This window comes from Ahaetulla prasina, chromosome 2, assembly GCF_028640845.1.
Source record: "Ahaetulla prasina isolate Xishuangbanna chromosome 2, ASM2864084v1, whole genome shotgun sequence".
Classification (NCBI taxonomy): domain Eukaryota; kingdom Metazoa; phylum Chordata; class Lepidosauria; order Squamata; family Colubridae; genus Ahaetulla; species Ahaetulla prasina.
The window spans coordinates 272,608,874-272,630,091 of record NC_080540.1 but is presented as its reverse complement, the minus strand read 5'-3'; the positions used below and the strand labels follow the sequence as shown (position 1 = coordinate 272,630,091).

The following is a 21,218-nucleotide window of genomic DNA, read 5'->3' as shown; positions in this document are numbered from 1 at the left end:
AAGTGTCCCATTACTTGAAACAAGTGGAATGAATCTCTGATGTCCATCCACCTAACTGGACAACGAAAGGTTGGGAAAGCGACTTCAAGATGGGTTTAAGCATGGTTGTGGTAGGGTAGTGAGTTTGTAGGTGCATTTGTCAATATGATGCTATAGGTATGCAGTTACAAAAATGTTAGTTCTTTCAGAAGATAAAAATGGATCACAAAGACGGGTGGGTTCTACTTACCTTTACTATCAGTTCTCAATGGGGCTGTGTGCGCAGATTGTCATTTATGACGTCCAGGTGGGTGGGCGGAGCCTCCCGCCAATTTTACTACCGGTTCTATAGAACCGGACAGAACCAGGAACAACCCACCACTGGTCACAAGATGATTCTTATATGCAGTGCTTTGATTGTGAAATGCATGGCTTGTTGCAGGACAGAACTGTAACAATACCAGTGTAATCATTTGTGTGGCAGTACTTGAGTTCAATACTTTCCATGTCTAGCCTTCATATGTGAAACTATGCTATATATTCAAAATGCAACTCACGACAAGTTGTATGATATGAGAGACTTTTCTGAAGGCTAGAAAAGAAATTTTTTTCAAAAAAAAAAACTTCTTTGCTTTTGGTTTGCTTTAGTTGAGAGATTTTTCAGGGCTTGAGGAAGCATGAAATCTGATAAACTGATTATCACAAAGATCTTTTGTTTTAAGAATGGCAAAACTGGCAAATTATGGAATCAAGTCAATTAAATTCATGCAAACCAAGTATATATTGAAAGAGCATTCCCTCATTTCCCCAAACATTTACAGGCTGGAAAGTCAGCTAATAGGCAGTGCGTGGTTGGGTTTCTTCCCCCCACTCCCCCTTGCTGCAGCCGAGGCTTTTTTTGTTTTTTAAAAATAAAGCTATTTGGAATATTAACTCCTAAAGCACAATTGAAATAGCCTGTAAATAATGACCTATGTCGATCCTACTTAGAAACAAATGACATCTTAAGAACATTTTATTAGGATAAAGCTTATTCACAACCAAATATCCATAAAATAGGCATTGGGCGATACCTCTTGAGATTTCTGGTTTCTCTCTTTTTCTTTAAAAGCGCCACCGTCAAAGCTAAACAATGCCCTGATATTGCATTGCTGTGTCTAGAGGGAAGTAGCTCTCCATCCACCAAGAATCCCACAGTAGTAGTAAAAAGGAAGGCTTCCTGCTGCAGCATATCACCCTTTGTCAACCTGCCAGGAGTGGAATGTACCAAATGCCAGACAGAAAAGATTAAGGGGGAGGGGGGGAAATCTGTGTAAACTGAGAAACCCGTTCAGTCTTTTTTAATAAATAAGATCAGGTGCCGATCATTAGTGCCTGCTCTTTCTGAAATGACAATTGTTATAAGATTAACAATGAATAACAAAAATGATGAAATAGGAGTGGTCCAGTGACATTATTTTTGACATGATTGGCTGGGGATTATGATGTAATAGGTTACAGTGCAGCCCCTTAGAGGTTTTAAAATGAATTCCAAGACACCATTACAAAGAGATCCTGACTGTTTCGTTTTAACTGAGCTTTCTTGCTGAAAGTCATACAAATGTACAACACAGTCTGGAACATGGAAGAAGTGGATCTAGAGTATCCTAGGACAGATGTAAATTGTGGCACAGACTTGATTTTTTACATAGAAATGGACCCACCAGGTAATGGTAATACTGTACTGCAGCATTGTGATTGAAAAGGCAAGCATATTCTGAATGTTACAGTTGCTGTTATTAGAGCAGGGTAAAATGTTTAGGAGGAATTTTGTGATATTGTTCAGTTGTGTTTAGTGCATTGAAAAAGGAGTCAGGAAAGGAGTTTGTGCAAATGTCTTTTTTCCTTGTTAGATGAAATTGCAATTGTTGTATGTTTCTGTTTTAGTTTTGTTCTTTCACCTGTAGGTCTGGGGTTATACAGAAAAGGGGGTCCTGTTTTCTGCATCATGATTGACTCAGAATGCAATCAGGGGGCATTTAAAAAAACAACAATGCTAGCATTTAAAATTGTTAGTCACTGTTACAGTTTATTAGATGCAATCCTGTTTATCTGCAAGCATTTAGCACAGGATGAGCAGATTGTTACCTTTCCTTAAACCTCTGAAATGCAATTGTCGTTTTGATTTATATGTTTCATAAATGTGTTCAGTGGGCAAAGGCGTGAGTGAACTTTAATGAGTGAACTTGATGTTTATGTATTTTTTAGAACATGACCCTCTTTAACCGATAAGCCAGGGAATGCTGCAGTCTTTTTTTTTTGCCACCCACGGGTGTATGTATGTAGGCAGCCTTGACATTGAGCAACAGAGAAGTATGTGGCTTGAATCAGTCTTGCCATTTGAAAGAGTTTTATCTTACAGACTGTTCAGATTAAGGCAAGGGATAGCTGGTCAGAGACTGGTTCCCTTAGTGTTTGGGGACAGCACATTACGAAAGGAGGCAGAAGAAACCCAGGTGGTGTGCTAAAGACATGTAGTGGTACTGATGATTTGCTGATTTGTTCTTAAACCACAGCAAGGCTGGAGTTGATAGCAAAGCAATTCCTCCTGAGTAATTAAATTGAGGAAGGAGAGCTTAAAGAATAATTGCATTATATAAAGTGATGCATAAAGAAATTAATAACAAAGGATGTTGCATGAAGAGGAGACTAACTTCAATCTGTATACATTTGGAAGTCTAAATTGTGTTCTGTTCTATATGGAGGGGGGAGGGGCTCTTGACTTGGAAGCATAAGACTGTCAGACAACAGAGGCTGCAGTCTTATGCCCAGGGGAAAAAAATCACCTCCAACTCGGATAAATTAGTGTTGTTATTTTTCTGTTAAGGAATTAATTTTGCATGCATGCTATATGGACTGGTTAATGACAAGTTGAAAACTATGGCAGATGACAAAAAAATGAAAATTCAACTTGCAATAATTTAATAGATGTAAATTAAACATAATTTCATTAAAGCATTTAAAATTATATTGCCTGCAGGCTATATAGCTAAGCTATTTTCTTTTTAAATTTCATTGCAGCATTGCCTCCAAAGCCTCCAAAACCTAATACTGTAACAAATAACGGTATGAATAATAACATGTCTTTGCAAGATGCTGAATGGTACTGGGGAGATATTTCAAGGTGAGACAAAAATATATATTTTATCTTGGTGATGATACATACATGTGTTTAACCTGCAGTATACTATGATAGCTTTAAAGCATTTGTACTACAGTTTCTGATATTTGGACACATACATTGCCAAGAATAAAAAATAACAATTTCTATGCTATTTTGCTGTTATTGCAAGCATATCCAGAATAGATACATCTAGCTAGATGTTTACGTCTAAAAATCATTATGTTAATACACAAGACTAGAAATAGAAAATGTATCTATCATTTTCCCCTTTTGTTTTGTATATATGAGTTACCATCAAACTCTTCCATGATAGAATTTTTTGAGCAAAAAGAATAATTCCATTATAGTAACTCAAACATGCCAGTGTTTACCTTGCAATGAGAAAAAAGTAGGGAAGTTATACAAAAGGGTGTTCTTTATTAAGAAAATTAAATTTAAGGTTGCTTTTGGTTCCCTAATAGGGAAGAAGTCAATGAGAAACTTCGTGACACTGCTGATGGTACATTCCTGGTACGAGATGCCTCCACCAAAATGCATGGTGACTACACTCTCACACTAAGGTAAAAACAGCTGAATCAGGTATCACCTTTACATCACATTGCAGAAGAAACAAAATAATCATGAATGTAGCTGAGTCTTTTTTTCTGAACTTTACAGGAAAGGAGGAAATAATAAATTAATCAAAATCTTTCATCGAGATGGGAAATACGGTTTTTCGGATCCATTAACATTCAATTCTGTGGTTGAGCTAATAAACCACTATCGAAATGAATCTTTAGCTCAATATAATCCAAAACTAGATGTAAAATTACTTTATCCAGTATCCAAATATCAACAGGTAACATATACATCTTATTCCCTTTCTGCTTGCTGCATGAATAGTAATGAATTATATAAATTAAATTATTTTGTAGATGTGGCAACTCAAAACCCTTAAAGTTAATGCTGTGGAAATTATACCAAAAAATGTGTGAACAATAGTCACACTGTGGAAATTCTGCAAACAATTCTTATGTTTAAAATTAATATGTTCATTGTTTATTGGAAGCGAATTCTGGGTTCCTGCCTAGAAGAAAAATCTCAAGTCATGCAATATTTACTAAGGTTAACCAAGGAAGATTTTATTGTTGCTTTTGTTTTTGCAAATTGATAGCTGATATCTTCACACCTGAAATATGTATTCCAGATGTGAAGATGATGAATGAAAAATTATCTTTTTATATTGCTAAGTTTAAGCTAATTTGTATAACATGCCCAATTCCACAGTGACCACTATTAATTTTTAGTACCAAACAGACAAAAATGTATGAACAAAAAAATGCATTCCCATGCAATAACTTATTAGTCTCATAAACTCATACGTTTATCCCAGAGCAAGAGATGTCCTGGAGCCCTGACTGTGGTGGCAACATTATAAGTAATGGTTTATGATCTGTGAAGAAACTATTTTACAAGCTTTAGCGTGATCATTCTTTTGCAAATTATTATTTGATTGATTGCTGTTTTATGAAAAGTGTTAATACTGTAAGAAAGGCTCTGCCTTTATTGAATGTATTTCCATGTATTTATCCTCCTAGGATCAAGTGGTTAAAGAAGATAGTATTGAAGCTGTTGGAAAGAAATTGCATGAATATAATATTCAGTTCCAAGAAAAGAACAGAGAATATGACAGACTCTATGAAGATTATACAAGAACATCTCAGGTTAGCAGTGTTAAATGTCAATTGCAATTTAAAATATAAAGTGGTTCATCCAATAGACCCATTAATCCAGTGAAATTCAGTTTGATGGAGTTTGAGGCTAACTCTTGACCTTTCAGTTTCAGTTTTAAAAGCAACATGGTTTAAAGCAAGATTAGGATTGATTAATAGTGCTAAACCATCCAAATATTACTGATGTATTGCTATGGTCTCCAACAGCAACTTCAGTGGTAAATCAATAATAAATGTTTTCTTTAAAATCAGGTACACTATAACCACAGAATATTTAACGGCTTAGAATTATTTAGGTGAAGTGTTCACATAGTATGTTCACAATGTAACAATATGTCTTGTCTGCTTTTTATTTGCCTGTACACCGCCCTGAGTCCTTCGGGAGAAGGGCGGTATAAAAATTAAATAAATAAAAATAAATAAATAAATATATTTAAAGTAGATTGTAAATTATATCTGTATAAATACAAATATGTAGACCTATTTAAATTAGAGAAGTGCAGTGATCTAAATTATTTCAACTATTTGAAATTTGAAACATTTTCTCAAAGATATTTCTTGAATGCTTACATACTGTATACATTTATATAGAGAGATTGTTTTTGAATGCCAATGATTTAAAAAGTACGATGGTTACTGAGGCATCCATACATCAGCCACAAAGAGGAACTATACAAGTAGAAAAGGCTTTGTGGGAATAGCACATCCTTCCCATGCAGAATCTTCTGGGCTCAATCTATATTATTTCCAGTTAGGCCTGGAAAAGACTAGACTAAAATCTTGGAAAGCTATCTCTTGTTGTAGAAGATAATAGTGAACTAATAAATGATATACAAAGCATCTTTTTTAGTCCTATACTCTTTTTTAAAAATCATATATAAAAGTGCTTTAGTATTACTCAATTAGTCACTTTTAAAGTATAATTAAACAGTTTTTAATTCTCTCCAGGAAATTCAAATGAAAAGAACTGCTATTGAAGCATTTAATGAAACCATAAAAATATTTGAAGAACAGTGCCAAACGCAAGAAAGATACAGCAAGGAATATATTGAAAAGTTCAAACGGGAAGGGAATGAAAAAGAAATACAAAGGTTGGTTATAGTGAGTCAAAAGTATATATTTTAATATACAAATGTCTTCAGAAAAAACCAGAATGAGATGTAAACATGCCAAATTATTTTCTCCAGAATTATGCACAATTATGAAAAGCTGAAATCTCGAATAAGTGAAATTGTGGATAGCCGACATAGACTGGAAGAAGATCTAAAGAAGCAGGCTGCAGAATACAGAGAAATAGACAAACGCATGAACAGCATTAAGCCAGACCTTATACAGCTTCGAAAAACTAGAGATCAGTACTTGATGTAAGTATTTGTGAATTCCAGCCTTTGCGCACTTCTTTCAGTTGAGTTTCTATGAATGTTATCTTGATTAACTGTGTTTTCAAAACTGCTTTCTAGGTGGCTGACACAGAAAGGTGTTCGGCAAAAGAAACTGAATGAATGGCTTGGCAATGAAAATTCAGAAGAGTGAGTATCCAAAATATTTCTAAGGGGGGGGAGGGGAATGTTATCTCAGTTAGATTCTGCTTATTGCATTTTTAATCATTCAATATAAATATTTATAAATATAGATCATTTTATAACATCCATGTTGATAATCCAGTATTTATATTAATTCAAGAGCTTAGCTGATAAATCCATTTGTTTTGCCTAAGAATTGAATCCTACTGGTGATACAAAGAGATTCAAAAATAGTAAATAAAACTTCTCATTCTTTCAGTGCATTGCTTTCTAAAGTTGGAGCTCTTTCTGAAGATAAAATAAGCATGATTTTAAAATAATCATGATTCAGATTTTCTTTGCAACCAGTTCTTAAAATCTAGGTGCAAACTACAATTCCTGCTACCCACTGATAACTTTTCTACACAGAAAATTCTGTTACCCTTCTATTATGTTCAGTAAAGAATATTTTCCAGTAGGAATTCCTTTCATACAAAGCTCAATTCCTCATTTTTAGTGATGTACAGAGAGTAATAACATGAATGCAGTAGTTGTCTATAACTCTTTAAAACAGCTGCATCTTTTCCTGGGATTGTGTAGTTGCCTTTGCAGCTGCAAATATTCTAGGCAAAGGACATGGAAGCATTAAATGTGTAGAGGTTGTTCTCCATGTGGTTTGAGGTATCTTTTTGAAATGAAACCCAAAGTATTGCACTGCCCTACTTATTTAAAGTGGTCTATTCTTTTCCAAAATCTAAATTTATTATTTCTAAGAGTTTTAACCTTAATTATTCGGGTCAAGTGAATAAGAACCACTTAATAAGTTTTCATTAAATTATAGTGAATAGTCCAAAATATATAATATACTATATCAGGAAAGTAAAAAGCAACATTCAAATTTATGGATTGACAAAGAGAGAAGAGTGTCAAGTTATGTAATATTGACTTCTCTGAAAACCTAGCAATGGGACCTTATGGTCAACAAAACTGCCTTGGGTCAAAGTTTGATTTTGATTTTGTTACAAATTCTTATATTTTATTATTTCTGGTTTTTTAACTGTCTCATGTTGCTTCTGAACAGCCAATACTCTATAGTAGAAGATGATGAGGATTTGCCTCATCATGATGAACGCACATGGAATGTTGGAAATATCAACAGAAGCCAAGCTGAAAATTTATTACGTGGGAAACGAGATGGAACGTTCCTCGTTCGGGAAAGCAGCAAGCAGGGTTGCTATGCCTGTTCTGTTGTGTATGTATTCAAATATTTACCCTGTTTCTTCAGCAATGAATTGAACTCCCTCATTCCCTCCCTGTGATGATTAACCAAATCTTGGATCTATGCATCTTATTGGATTGTCCTTCAAAGGATTATTGTAATACTGGTTTTCTGGCTTGAAATAGTTGGTCATGAAGTCTTCAAAACATGGGCAACAGCCTTTCAGCAAATAGTTGTTGTGAAAGTATGGGATTCTGATACCCCCTAGATTGACCAACTGACTTCAGCATATAATAGGTCATAAATATAAATATTCTTTGCAAAGAGCATTACCAGATTACAACTAGTCCTTGAATTATGATGGCAGTTGTGACTAGCATTTCTGTCACTAAGCAATACAGTCATATGACATTTAACTTTACAGTCACTTTGCTTAGTGATGGCAATCCCCACAGACTTGGTTGCCATTGTAACTTTAGGGCTGCACAGGTTGTTAAGCATGACTCACATGACTGCAACATGGGTAGAGGTGAAAGTCCCCAGCAAGCAGGCCAGTGGGTGAGAGCTACTGTTGGGCAGATAGGTTCTGTAGACAGACACTATGGAATGCAGCCAGGTATGCAGGAGCCACAGGTGGGCACCACAGGCAGGAGTTACAAAGCATGGAAAGGTGGGTTTGGCATGTGGGTAGGCAAGCAAAAAGACAGTGGGAACAACTTGGAACATCCTGCCAGCTTCACCAGTGACATTGCTTGTGAGAAACCAGCATGGAAGGTTGCAAATGGTGATCACATGACCATGGGATACCGCAAACATCATAATTGCAAGCTGGTTACCTACAGCCCAAATTGTGATTATATGACTGTGGAATGTTGAGACAGCCATAACTTCATAGATTGCTCGTAAATCCCTCTTGTTCAGTAACCTCATAACTTGAAACAGTTGTTGAACGAGGAGTATATGTATTTTTTCCACCAACCTGCTCTAGCTAACTTTGTTCATAATATTACAGGAGATCCAACTGTATCCCTATTTTGTAATGTTCCTTTTCAATTGAGCTTTTGTTTGCATGATGCCATGTATCTAAATTCTAAATGCCCACCAAATCCTACCTAGACCTCCACGCCTTGTAGCTAAATTTATTTCTAGAGAATATTAATTTATATGCTTTCTTCATGTTTAAAATGGTTTGACTTTGGCTTCCTTAATAACAATTGATAAGCCACGAGAGGCTGTGTGCAGTTGGGTTCCCCCCACTGACACATATTCAGTGGAGGCTTCCATCAGAATGTGATGGTTTTCAGCAGTTTCATTCATCCCATGCAGACTCCTCTTGCAGTTGTCAAAACTCTTTGGAGAATTGAGGAATTCTTCAAAGCAAGTGCAGGGTTGTGGGGTGAGAAACATTTGCCAAAACTGCTTGTCTTCCTACTGCTGATAAAGACAATCTTCTATCAGCCAAGGGGACCAATTTGCTGCAGAGCACTGGTAAATTTGAACAGTGTTGGAATATGATATCTATAAGAAATATTTGGAATGATCCTGGAAGAGTTACAGGCAACTTTTATCACCTATGATGGAAGGACAGAACAATACAGTATTTCTTAGAGAGGGGGAGGGGGAAAGGAAGAAAGGAAGAACAATCTTTATTGGTCAAGTGTGATTGGACACACAAGGAATTTGGCTTGGTGCATACACTCTCAGTGTACATAAAAGAAAAGATACATTCATCAAGAGTCATAAGGTACAACACTTAATGATAGTCACAGGGTATAAATAAGCAATCAAATCATGTTAGGAAATAGTCAACATAAATCATAAGATACAAGCAACAAGGTTACAATCATAAGTGGAAGGAGCTGGGTGATAGGAACAATGAGAAGATTAATAGTAATGCAGATTTAGTAAATAGTTTGACAGTGAATTATTTGTTTAGCAGAGTGATGGCGTTCAGGAAAAAACTGTTCTAGTTGTTCTGGTGTGCAGTGCTCTATAGGATTACAGTAATGGGTCAAAGAATATTACTGTACTGTTATATCAAGAACAAGTTATATAAGAAAATGTCTTAGCAACATTTTTTTAAATCCTTTTTTTCCCCTTTTTAGTGTGGACAGTGAAGTGAAGCATTGTGTTATCAACAAAACACCTACTGGCTATGGATTTGCAGAGCCATATAACTTGTACAACACGCTGAAAGAACTGGTGCTACATTATCAGCATACTTCATTAGTGCAGCACAATGACTCTCTCAATGTCACATTAGCCTATCCAGTATATGCACAGCAAAGGCGATGAAGAAGTTAATCCTTTGGGGTTATCTCTTTTTATTAAATACCCACAAAGTTAATTCGGCAGTCTTGAGGCTTCTGGGTAAAGAAGGCTTTTGAGTTGGAGCTAAGGTGTCAGAGCCTTCAGATGGAACTGAAGCTTTCTTCACAACTGCAGTGGGAGAGGTCACGGTTGAGAGCTATGGACACACACTTCTAATCTAAAGTGCTTTAAAAAAAAACTAAGCAAAAGTAAAAACGCAGCGAAAGAGAGAGAAATGCTACACCTGTCTCCCTGCAGGGACATAGTGGCCTTTATTCATGGTGCTTGTTGACCATCCCTTTGAAGCTTTACAAGCTCTAAAGTTGGAACTTTGAAGACCCCAACGTGCAGCGGGGGGCCATGTAAATGGCAGCAGAATTTCTCAGTCATGACGTGGAGGATGCGGTGTGCAGTGTGCAGTGGATGCAGTTGCCGGCATTGTGGATTGCTGATTTTCTGGTGAATGATATGTAGCAGAATGGCACTTTCAATTTTAAGGGACACTTTAAGACTCTGACAGGGTGTTCGTTGGAGAAATGAACGTGGTAATAGAAGTGCCAGGAAGTGTTTTTGTTTATACCTTTAAAATCTTGTTTTAAGATATTTAAGACTGAAAAGAACTGGACTTTTATGACAAGCAGTATATAATATGTACATAGTTCGGGATGACTAACTATCATAGATGGATATTGTCAGAACCAATTCATTATATTCATTTTTTGTTTGGATTTCTCCCCCCCCTCCCCCCCCAAAAAAGCCGAATCCTTACACTGCTATGCAATATTTCATTTTCTATAGGCTATGTTTGTTTCATGTGTAACTAAAGGATAAGCTGTTTCTATTTTTTTTCTTATGTCATCTCAACATGTTTTCATAGCTCATATTTTTTTGTGTTTTCATGTTGTCCTCTTTCCCTCCTCCCTTTTTTTAAATAAATGTACAGGATATTGGAAAAAGTTGGTTTCAGAATTAAAACTATGAACTATTTTAACAGGGTTTTTTCCCTTTGTAGCATATTGAGCTCCTAGCTCAAGGTTACAATTCAAGATTAATTTCTCAGCTAAATATTTTGTTGGGCAGTGCCTGATAAGCTTAAAAGCTGCTTTATTCAATAAAAATAAATGACTATTGCAAAAATATCACTTGAGTCCAACAATATTGTTTTAAAAATATTTTCACATGGTATCCACTATATTTTATTTAGTTTTTAGATTATTATCTTGATTGTGTTTTATTGGAAAAAAATTCTACTTTGAATGTTGCAGATAAGCAGGTGAAAAACATTGACTACTAAAGTACCAAATTCAATCCTTCAGAGTTCTTTGTCATATGTAATTTTGAACAACCATTTTAGATACTGCATCAAGATACATTTTGCATCCCATGGAAAAATTGCTTTTCAGCTACTGTTTAAAAATATACAATTAGGTATACATTTGGCTTTTATCTTTCATACTTTTCTGAGTAACACAATCAAAATACATTTAGGAAGCTCTATGATACTTACCTCCCAGAATCAATTTCTGTTACTTTAACATTTTAAATGAAGGGGGGGAAATTAAAAAGTCACCCTAAAGAACAAATATACCAGGTATCCATGTAATTAAGTTAATGAAAGAAATATAAACCTCAGTATTACAGTATTTAACCAAATTCTACATTTCTTGACCAACACAATAAAAATCATATAGTTTCACAGATTAATGTTAAGGAACTCTGGAAGTCTTTTATATAGTGAATAAGCAAAAAAAGCAGATCTTTATGGTTTCAACCCCATAGGCAATCTGTGCTTCTAAAGAGGCACTGAAGACTATTCTAGATGTATTTTTATTGTTTGGTAGCACTATGAATAAATTAACTTTAGTCCTCTTATTTTTATTTACCCATATATTTTATATTGGCAACATTAACTTTGCTTTCCTGAGAAATACGCAGACTTGAGACATATTTAAAAGCCAATGGGGTTTTTACAAGCACTGGAGAGCCCAGTAGAGTTTTGTTCGTGAGCTGTAAAGCAGTTGTCTCCTGGTGTTTAGTCTCACAAAAATCAATGGAATTACTCCCAAAATCTACTCCAAAGGAAGTTGACTGGGAATTGCATTTTATTTCACAGAGCAAAGATTAAGCCAAATGTATGCCAATTTTAATTAGTTTGTTTATTCTTCTCACTAGATTTTTCAAGAGGAAGAAATCTGCATTTTGCTCTTGATTATTCTTGAAAGGCAAATTATGACCAGTCACTGAATAGCAAGTAATTTACTAACATGCACTTTGTGTGTGAGAGAGACAGAGAGATTGATGTGCATCAGCAGGTCCTACACCTGATTTGTCATCATCTAATTGGCTTTATCAGTTCTGATTACCTCTAGGTCCCTTTGATGGGGAATAGATGGGGCCTAGCTTCTGTCCTTCCACATTAAAACAAAAGCCAGCTGATCAGCAGTGTTTCATTTACCATTTAGTGCTGTGCCATTGTTGGTATTCTACTGAGAATCATACAAGCAGCCTATCGGGAGCTAGGTTGAATATGGTGATTAAGCCTTGAGAATGGCACACACAATTAATATAAGGTTACCAATCCAACATTTGGTGCATACACAAAATCATTGTGTGTGCATGTCCCTCTCTAGGATGCAGAGAGACAAACCCAAAACTTCTGAGCTACAACAATAAAATAACAGGGCTTCTGAAATATGAACTACCATGTTTATACCACGAATACAGCTACTTCAGACAAAACAAGTTATGGATTCTGTAACTTGAGGCTTAGTTTTGTGGTTTTGATGTACTTTTGTATATGTGTTTGTGAAAGAGAGAGCGTGTATAAATGGGCCATGTTCTGATTGCAGTTTTCAGTGAATCTAAATGCATGGTGAAACTTTTCTCCAAATTTCCCAAGTCTCTAAATAGCCTGGAAGAAATTAACATTGACAGGGTCTTTCAAAGCTTAGTTATTATTCGTGTTAACAATTACTCTTAAGAATTCTGTAATCTTATTTTTCATGTTAAATGAAATAAAAATCATTGGAAATTTTAATTCAATTCAGAAAATTAAAATTTTATTTTATAAATGATACTTGAATAAAGAGAAAGTTTGCTGTACATGCAATTCTCGTATTAAGGTCAGCATATTTTAACTTTTATTGAAAAGAAACATGCAAACTGATATCTCTTCAAACTAAAGCTTCACTAATAAAAAAAAGATTAATGATATATGCATGTATGCAGGCTTAGACTGGGTAATAAAAGAAAAAAATCCCAGTGGCAAACTAATTTGGTAAATGTCCAAATTATTGTCTTGAAAGTTATATATGGTTGTTTCCAGAAAATTGCCAAAAGTCAATCTGGTTTCATTGGAGACTTGACCTTATCTTATTTGAAAGGTATATGGAGCTTGGAAAAGATCATGTTTCTAGAATTTGTTTTAATGTGTAAAGCTAAATCTTATGTTTCAGTGTCAGCTGTTATGTAGAAAAAGTTGCTTTGTCTTGTAGTTAACAATGAGCTATGATGCTTGGGGGAAAATATCATTGTGATGTTTTCCACTGGGGAGAACATCAGTTAGATTTAACACAGTGCTTTTGCTATGCATGGTATTCATTTGAGAAAGCAATTCCAGTTGTGACTTTTATTCAGGATTGCTTTTGAAATGGGCAATTCCAAGCACAATGCCTCCCATGGGACATGGCTCAAAATATAATATTTTTAGTTTTTGTACAAAACAATTTTAGTAAAAACTGATGAAAACAGGTCACATACAAAATTAGGGAAGAGCTACAGTGCCATTTGTCCCTATGAGACTGCATTAGCTGCCCAAAATGCTGCTATTTTTATTCTTGGTTTCTCCCCCTTAAAAAATAAACTCTATTTTGTTAAATGTCTTTAAAACATTAAAAACATTTCTTTTTTTTTTTAGGGAGGCAGAGGCTAAATGGATGTTGCACGTCTTTAAAAGGCAATATTAACAAATGCGCCTCCTTAAAAAATGTTGTTGGCTTTCTGAAATTGATGGAGCTGTGTCCTGTTCTTAAGTTGCTTTAAAAATTGTACTAGGTCTTCAACATGAATAAAGATTGTTTTGAAACTGCATTTTATGTGTTAACTGCTCAATAATAAGTGAGGAGTGGGTTGCCTTATATTTATTTATATTTACACCCTTGTTTTCTAATGTATAGATAGAAGACTAAATTCCTTGTGTGTCCAATCACACTTGGCCAATAAAAAAATCTATTCTATTCTATTCTAAAGGTAGTAGAGGATTCCCTCCCCCCACAATTCCAAATATGGGAGAAAAAAATAACTCATTGGTACAACAAACTTACCTAGACTAAAGACCCATCTCAAAGGTTTCCCCATATCATCAGGGAGAGCTATAAGTTCCTATCTCCTTTGCCACATCAGGAATATTTCAACCATAGTACTGTTGGATTTGGATATTTTGTCTCATATCAATAATGCTCCAGTTCCCTTGAGTGTTATCTCCTGCCTGGAACAGAAAAAAATTCACTGTTCCTTAAAAAAAAGGTGCATTCCTGTTACACCTCTCATTTCTACCTACTACTATTGTGAGCACAACAGACTTCAGATTTAACTGCTCTTTTGCCAAAAAATCCATATATTTTTGACACCGCAATACTTGGAAGAACTCCAAAGAATGTTATGTGCATCTTTTCATTTTAAGTATAATATAATGGTATTATAATACAACCGTTGCACCCAAATAAATTTTAGGTAAAACAAAATGAACTTATTCAAGTTTTTTTTTCTCTTCTACTCTAAAACCACGAGTTAAATCTAGAGTCATGGGATATCATACTTTCCTAACTCTCTTTGATAATATTTCTCCAACCCTTTTTGATATGATAATTTTATCATTTACCAACAGAGTACATCATTTCTGAAATTTGACAAACTTCCATACAAATTGTATATAACATGATGACTAGTCATGGTGGGTGAGGGGGAGATTCTTGGGAGGAGGGGAGGAAATTACACACTAAAGTAAAAAAAATCCAGATGACTGCTAGATGTCACAGAAGAGTTCTGCATCTCTGCTATAATATGGTTGTTTGGATTGTGACTGCCAGTTTTGGTAACCCTATCCAAGTTTCTATCAGGGTTGACATTATAAGCTTTAGGGCAGAGAGATACCCCAATTGGGACTATCAATGTCTTCTATATGCCAGCCTTTTCTAGATATCACTGTTGTTTTGTTTTTATTCTAGAATAACCCCAGGGTATTTTTCCTGAGGTTTCTCTATGGAACAAGGGGAACAATATGTGAAGAGATAACAAGGACTGATAAAACATAGTTCAGCATCAAAGAACATGTTTTTGATAAAAGAAACATCAGCCTCGGTCACAGGAATCTTCTATTTATTATTATAATTGCTAATATTATTCACAACCTATCCTGCCTATTGTTAGCTCTTAAACTGACTAACATTACAACATAAAACAATTATAATCTGCCATAATTCAAATCAATATTAAACTAATTCAATTTTTTTTAAAAAATCCTGACAATTAAGAATTGGGAGTTGACAGAAAATATCTTTCATAGCCTGTAGAACTACATTGAGGACCCAGATTGTTGGGAGCGATATGCTGACTCTATAAACCACTTAGGTTAGCACCACTTAGGTTTACCACGCTGTAAAGCACTGTGAAGCAGTATATATATCTAAGTGCTATTACTATTGCTACTTTATCCTAGCAGAGGTGGTGTAACTTCATGTTTGGGACCAAAACCGAAAGAGTTCCCAATTTGAGTCTTTATTCAGTCAGCAACGCAGTAGATCATCTTGGGTTCGTCTCTTATTTTTTGAAAGATCAGAATCTATATGTGACAGGATTCAATCATAAGTATGTGTTTGGTTCAGCTTGTAGTTTGCAACCCATGGTTTATAACTTAGCACAATGTGTGATCCTAGCCATTGTAGCTTATTCAATGAACTATCATTAACAACATATATAGTACAATGTGAGAATCCAGCCTATGCTTCACATAGTGAGCTAGACCTCTGACATTAACAACACAGTTGTGGTTAAATGAACAGACACTAAAAGACAAGGACCATTCTACATTTTACTAAGTTGCCTCATTTATCCCAGCTAAAATTAAAAGATTAATATATCTGACAAAACAGCCTCTCTGGAGCATTTGCACTTCGTGATGTGAAATGGTGTGCACCCAATTCTCTTTCGTTTTCTGTTTTTATTAAGCCTTAAAATACTTTATTCCTATAGCTTCTCACTTGATCCTTTCACCTGTTAAAGTACCAGAAAGATATTATTGGTGTTGGAGCTTAAAAGTTTAGGTAAGTATTCAAAGAACAGCAATCTCTCTAGCACAGGAAAAGGTGGAAGTGAGAGACAGTAAAATCAGACATCTGATTCAGAAATCACATATCTGCCAAATCACATTCTCTGACCAGAACACACCTCTATGCTTAGGTTATGTTGTAGTTATCACTCCTCTTCTGGGACATCCTTGTTTGTATTTGGGTTTTCTTCTGGGGCTATGAATTTTTGTTGTTAGTTGCGAAGTCATGTCCGACCCATCACAACTGTTGTGTATTGAGTTCGAGGAATTACTGAGGCGACTACGAGCGTATTAGCAAGCAATCTTTAATGAAAACCAACTTCGAATAATAACGGCTCGGACCTTGCGTTTGACAGCTCTTATATAAACCTGCTGTCAACAGGAGAGCCAATCAACATACTAAGAATTCCCGTGCATTGGGTTGCCATGCATCTTAACCAATAGGAGACCGCCTCTTATTTAACATGGCGGCTCACCGAACACAACACTCCTTCCCCCCCGGATCGCGCATGCGTAGTCCTGTAAGTAGGCCGGGGGCCGACGCGGTCTGGTGGATCGCCGTAACTCAGGAACGGACGGCGGCTGGACACGAATGGAAGGAGGTTGGACCTGCAGCGCTGAAGAGGCCCCAGAAGGTGGAGCCACAACGATGGGAGGAGTTTCACCCCCTGGTAGGTCAGGCGGTCGGTTGTTGCTGACGGCATCATGTGGAGGGCTGGAACCCGGAACAGAACTAGAGGGAAACGCACACCAGGCGGGCATCGGGTGTTCCCTCTCGCCACGTAGGGGGATGGCTAACGGTCGTCCTCGTAGTTGGTCCACGTGGCACCGCCACGTCCGGCCGTCTTCGAGGCGGACCCTATAAGAGCAGGGACCAGTTATGCCCGAAATAATGCCAGGTAGCCAACGCGGTTCACCCCCATAATTTTGCACATAGACGTGGTCCCCCTCTGCGAAAGACCGGGGCGGCCGGAGCAGGTCAGGGGGTGGTCTGGGTGAATAACCGGGGTGGAGTCGGTCCAACGTGGTCCTAAGGCGGCGGCCCATTAATAACTCAGAGGGGCTTCTGTTAGTACTGTGTTCGGCGAGCCGCCATGTTAAATAAGAGGCGGTCTCCTATTGGTTAAGACGCATGGCAACCCAATGCGCGGGAATTCTTAGTATGTTGATTGGCTCTCCTGTTGACAGCAGGTTTATATAAGAGCTGTCAACAGGAGAGCCAATCAACATACTAAGAATTCCCGCGCATTGGGTTGCCATGTGTCTTAACCAATAGGAGACCGCCTCTTATTTAACATGGCGGCTCGCCGAACACAACACTCCTTCCCCCCCCCCCTCCAGTTTTACAGTCAATGACAGCTTCTTCGAATCAGCTGAACTATGCTGATGGAATACGACCTCTGTGGCCCCATGCCCATGGGCAACATCACGACGGTTCTCACCCATAGGGGGCTTCCCTGGGGCGCGATACTTTAACTCATCTGGCGGCTGCCCAGCAGAATGGCAAACTTTGGCAATATGCCCCGACTTGCCACAGCGGCGGCAAATAGCGGAACGGAACCGGCAGGATGAACGAGGATGAAACTCCCCACAGCTGAGGCAGGCAGCTACTTTCTTCTTTTGCAGCCTTTTCTTTCCGGGAGGTGAGGTCTTCAGGCGGTCCACTTCTGTCTCCTCATCCGAGGTTTCAGCAGGATCGTCATCCTCGTGATGCACCCCCGTGGACTGACTGGTAGAATTTTGGAAGCGTCGGATGTCAGCGGTAGACCTTTCCGACATCTCGGCAGCTCGTGCTTCGTCTAATGCCATCGGGAGAGTTAAATCTTTCGCCGCTAACAGGCGCGCTGCAGTCGAAGATCCCTCACGCCACAGACTAACTGCTCCAACAGGGCGTCTTCTAAGTCCTGGAATTCGCATTCCAGGGCAGCGGTTCGGAGGGAGGCTATATATTGATTCAGGGGCTCCCCTTCTTCCTGTAAGCGATGCCTGAATTTAAACCTTCGAGCAATTCGGGACGGGGTTGGCGCGTAATGTGCCTTCAACTTCTCCCTCAAGATATCCCATGGAACAGCATGAACGGACAGAGGAGCCACCAGAGCCCGGGCAGTGGCAAACACTTCAGGACCGCACGCGTTTAAAAGTGTGCCCGCTTACGGTTGCTGGACAGACCGGTGTAATCGTGGGCTTCCAAATAGCATTCAAAACGATCTTCGTATGCTTCCCACGTCTCCGCGCTGACAAGGAACGGGGCAAACACAGGCGGAGCCATCGAACAGCCGGTTCGAATCGGAAGAGGGCAATTCTCGACGGTCCGAACGCTAATCACCTCAGTATCCCACCTTCGTCGCCAGTGTTGTGTATTGAGTTCGAGGAATTACTGAGGCGACTACGAGCGTATTAGCAAGCAACCTTTAATGAAAACCAACTTCGAATAATAACGGCTCGGACCTTGCGTTTGACAGCTCTTATATAAACCTGCTGTCAACAGGAGAGCCAATCAACATACTAAGAATTCCCGCACATTGGGTTGCCATGCGTCTTAACCAATAGGAGACCGCCTCTTATTTAACATGGCGGCTCGCCGAACACAACCCCATGGACAACATTCCTCCGGGCCTTCCTGTCCTCTACCATCCTCTAGAGTCCATTTAAGTTCACACCTACCGCTTCAGTGACTCCAGCCAGCTGCCTCATTCTCTGTTGTCCTGTTCTTCTTTTGCCCTCTATCTTTCTCAGCATTAGGCTCTTCTCCAGTGAGTCTGTTGTGTCTTGCCCGCCCTCAGAGCAGCCGGGGCCTTCTTACCTGCTCCCGCACACTGAGGAATGTATGCCTCCCGGTCCCAGTCCTGGCTCCATGCCCACACAAACTGCAGAAGGAGAATCTCCCTGCCCCAGCCCTGACTCCATGCCCAGGCAAACGGAGCAGCTAGACCCCTCCCCCTCCTCCACAGCAGGTGAGCCTGAGGAGGGTTTATTACCAACAGCTGATTGGTGTGACCCTCGCATCAGAAGATTGGAGAGGCGGAGGCTACAGAGGGAAGGGAGGGGCAGGCCTTAATGAGTGCTGAGTCATGGAGCCACACCCCATGGCCTATATAAAGGATCTACTTTCTGGCAGTCTCTGAGTCAGGCAAAAGTCAAACTTATCTTGCTGAAGTCACTTACTGGTCTCCTGCCTGCTCTGAGGACTTTGCTAGGACTTTGGGCAGAGCTGCAGAGGCACGCCTGATTCGGATTTCCCGGACCCAGCCGTCAGCGGAGGAGTGGGACACGACAGAGTCCTTCCTTCTCATTTGGTGGCCAAAGTATTTGAGTTTTATCTTCAGGATCTAAAGAGCAGTCTGAGTTGATCTCTAGGACTGACCGGTTTGATCGCCAGCACGAGAGTTCAAAGGCTCAATTCTTTGATGCTCAGCCTTTTTATTGGTCCAACTTTCACAGCCATACATCGAACTGGGAAAACCATAGCCTTGACTATATGCACTTTTGTTGGCAGAATGATGTCTCTTTTTTTTAGAATGCTGTCTAGTTTGCCATAGCTTTCCTCCCCAGGAGCAAGCATCCTTTAATTTCTTGGCTGCAGTCCCCACCTGTGGTGATCTTGGAGCCCAGAAAAATAAAACCTGGCTACCTCCATTTCTTCCCAATCTATTTGCCATGAATTTAGTGCCATACATTTACACAGGAAACTCTTTTTTTCTCTGCCTGGTTTTCCCAGCTTCCTTCCTTCCTTCCTTCCTTCCTTCCTTCCTTCCTTCCTTCCTTCCTTCCTTATTTATTTATTTATTTATTTATTTATTTATTTATTTATTTATTTATTTATTTATTTATTTATTTAATTCAATTTGTATACCGCCCTTCTCCCGAAGGACTCAGGGCGGTTCACAGCCAATAAAATACATATAAAAGACATATCAAACAAGTTAGTTTCCTTACCCATCCAGCACTTTTCCTTTTACATCTGTTCTTCAACTTACAACCATAACTGAGCTCAGAATTACAATCATAAGTCATGCAGTCGATAAACAGGTTACCGGATAACTCTGTCTGATTTTACAACCTTTTTTGCAGTGGTTATTAAACACTGCAGTAGATAAAACAAACCCCTTATTCCCAAGGGGTATTTTTTGCCAGCAGTCAGAAGTAAAGGCTGGTTTTTGGCAAAAAATGCCAAATGTTGCAGTCACATCACCATGGGATGCTGCAAACAATCCCAAATGTGATCACAAGACCCATATGGGGGCTGAACATTGAACAATAATGGAATATTGAAACTGGGGCATAAGTATCTTTTGGGAGACCCATTATAACTTTGAACTGTCACTAAGCAACCAATCATAAGTCAAAGATTATTACATAACTGTAATAAGTTAATGATTTTGAACATATTATGTTTTACCCCTTAAAATCCAGTGCACAGTCAAGTGATTCTTTCCATATGGAATTTCATGAAACAAGTCCTTGATACAGCAAGATAAAGCATTTTAGTAAACTAGACTCTACTTCGAAGCTATTACAGGATATAGAAGAGCTGATGAAGATGATGATGGAGAAGGTCCCCAATTCTTTGAACTGGTGAACATATCTGAATTTTGAGAAGTTGTGGATACTCTGCTGGGGACAGTTTGCTTAGTCACAAAATAGTTGCCACAATAGACATGTCGTCCCTTGCAGATTTTACTCTGCTAGTCATTGTCGTCTATAAGGGGTGGGGCTCATCTTCATTTCAAGGCCATTGAGCCAGTGCTGTCTGAAGATATTTCCGCGGTCATATGGCCAGCATGACATCATTGAGAGCTGTTCTCTTCCCACTGAAGTGGTACCTATTCATCTACTTGCATTTGCATGCTTTCTAACTGCTACGTTGGCAGGAAATGGGGCGAGGATTGGAGCTCACTCCATCACATGGCACTCAGGTCTCAAACCTAAGCTGCTGGCTTTCCAGTTGACAAGCTCAGTGTCTTAACTGCTGAGCCACTGAGCCGCTTCACAGTAGTCATGACTAGGT

General features: G+C 38.4%; 1 protein-coding gene across 8 annotated transcripts in view; it reads left to right on the top strand.

Annotated features, from left to right (window-relative positions):
• PIK3R1 (phosphoinositide-3-kinase regulatory subunit 1) overlaps positions 1–13,974 on the top strand; it is a 61,412-nt gene extending 47,438 nt beyond the window's left edge. For all 8 annotated transcript variants that reach the window (XM_058169447.1, XM_058169442.1, XM_058169444.1 and 5 more), the window contains 9 exons: positions 3,040–3,142; positions 3,604–3,702; positions 3,800–3,980; positions 4,720–4,845; positions 5,803–5,945; positions 6,042–6,218; positions 6,315–6,383; positions 7,438–7,608; positions 9,681–13,974. In XM_058169447.1, the coding sequence (XP_058025430.1) occupies positions 3,040–3,142; positions 3,604–3,702; positions 3,800–3,980; positions 4,720–4,845; positions 5,803–5,945; positions 6,042–6,218; positions 6,315–6,383; positions 7,438–7,608; positions 9,681–9,870 (1,259 nt within the window). In that variant the 3' untranslated portion in view covers positions 9,871–13,974. The remainder of the gene's footprint in view (positions 1–3,039; positions 3,143–3,603; positions 3,703–3,799; positions 3,981–4,719; positions 4,846–5,802; positions 5,946–6,041; positions 6,219–6,314; positions 6,384–7,437; positions 7,609–9,680) is intronic.
• Positions 13,975–21,218: the final 7,244 nt, after the last annotated feature.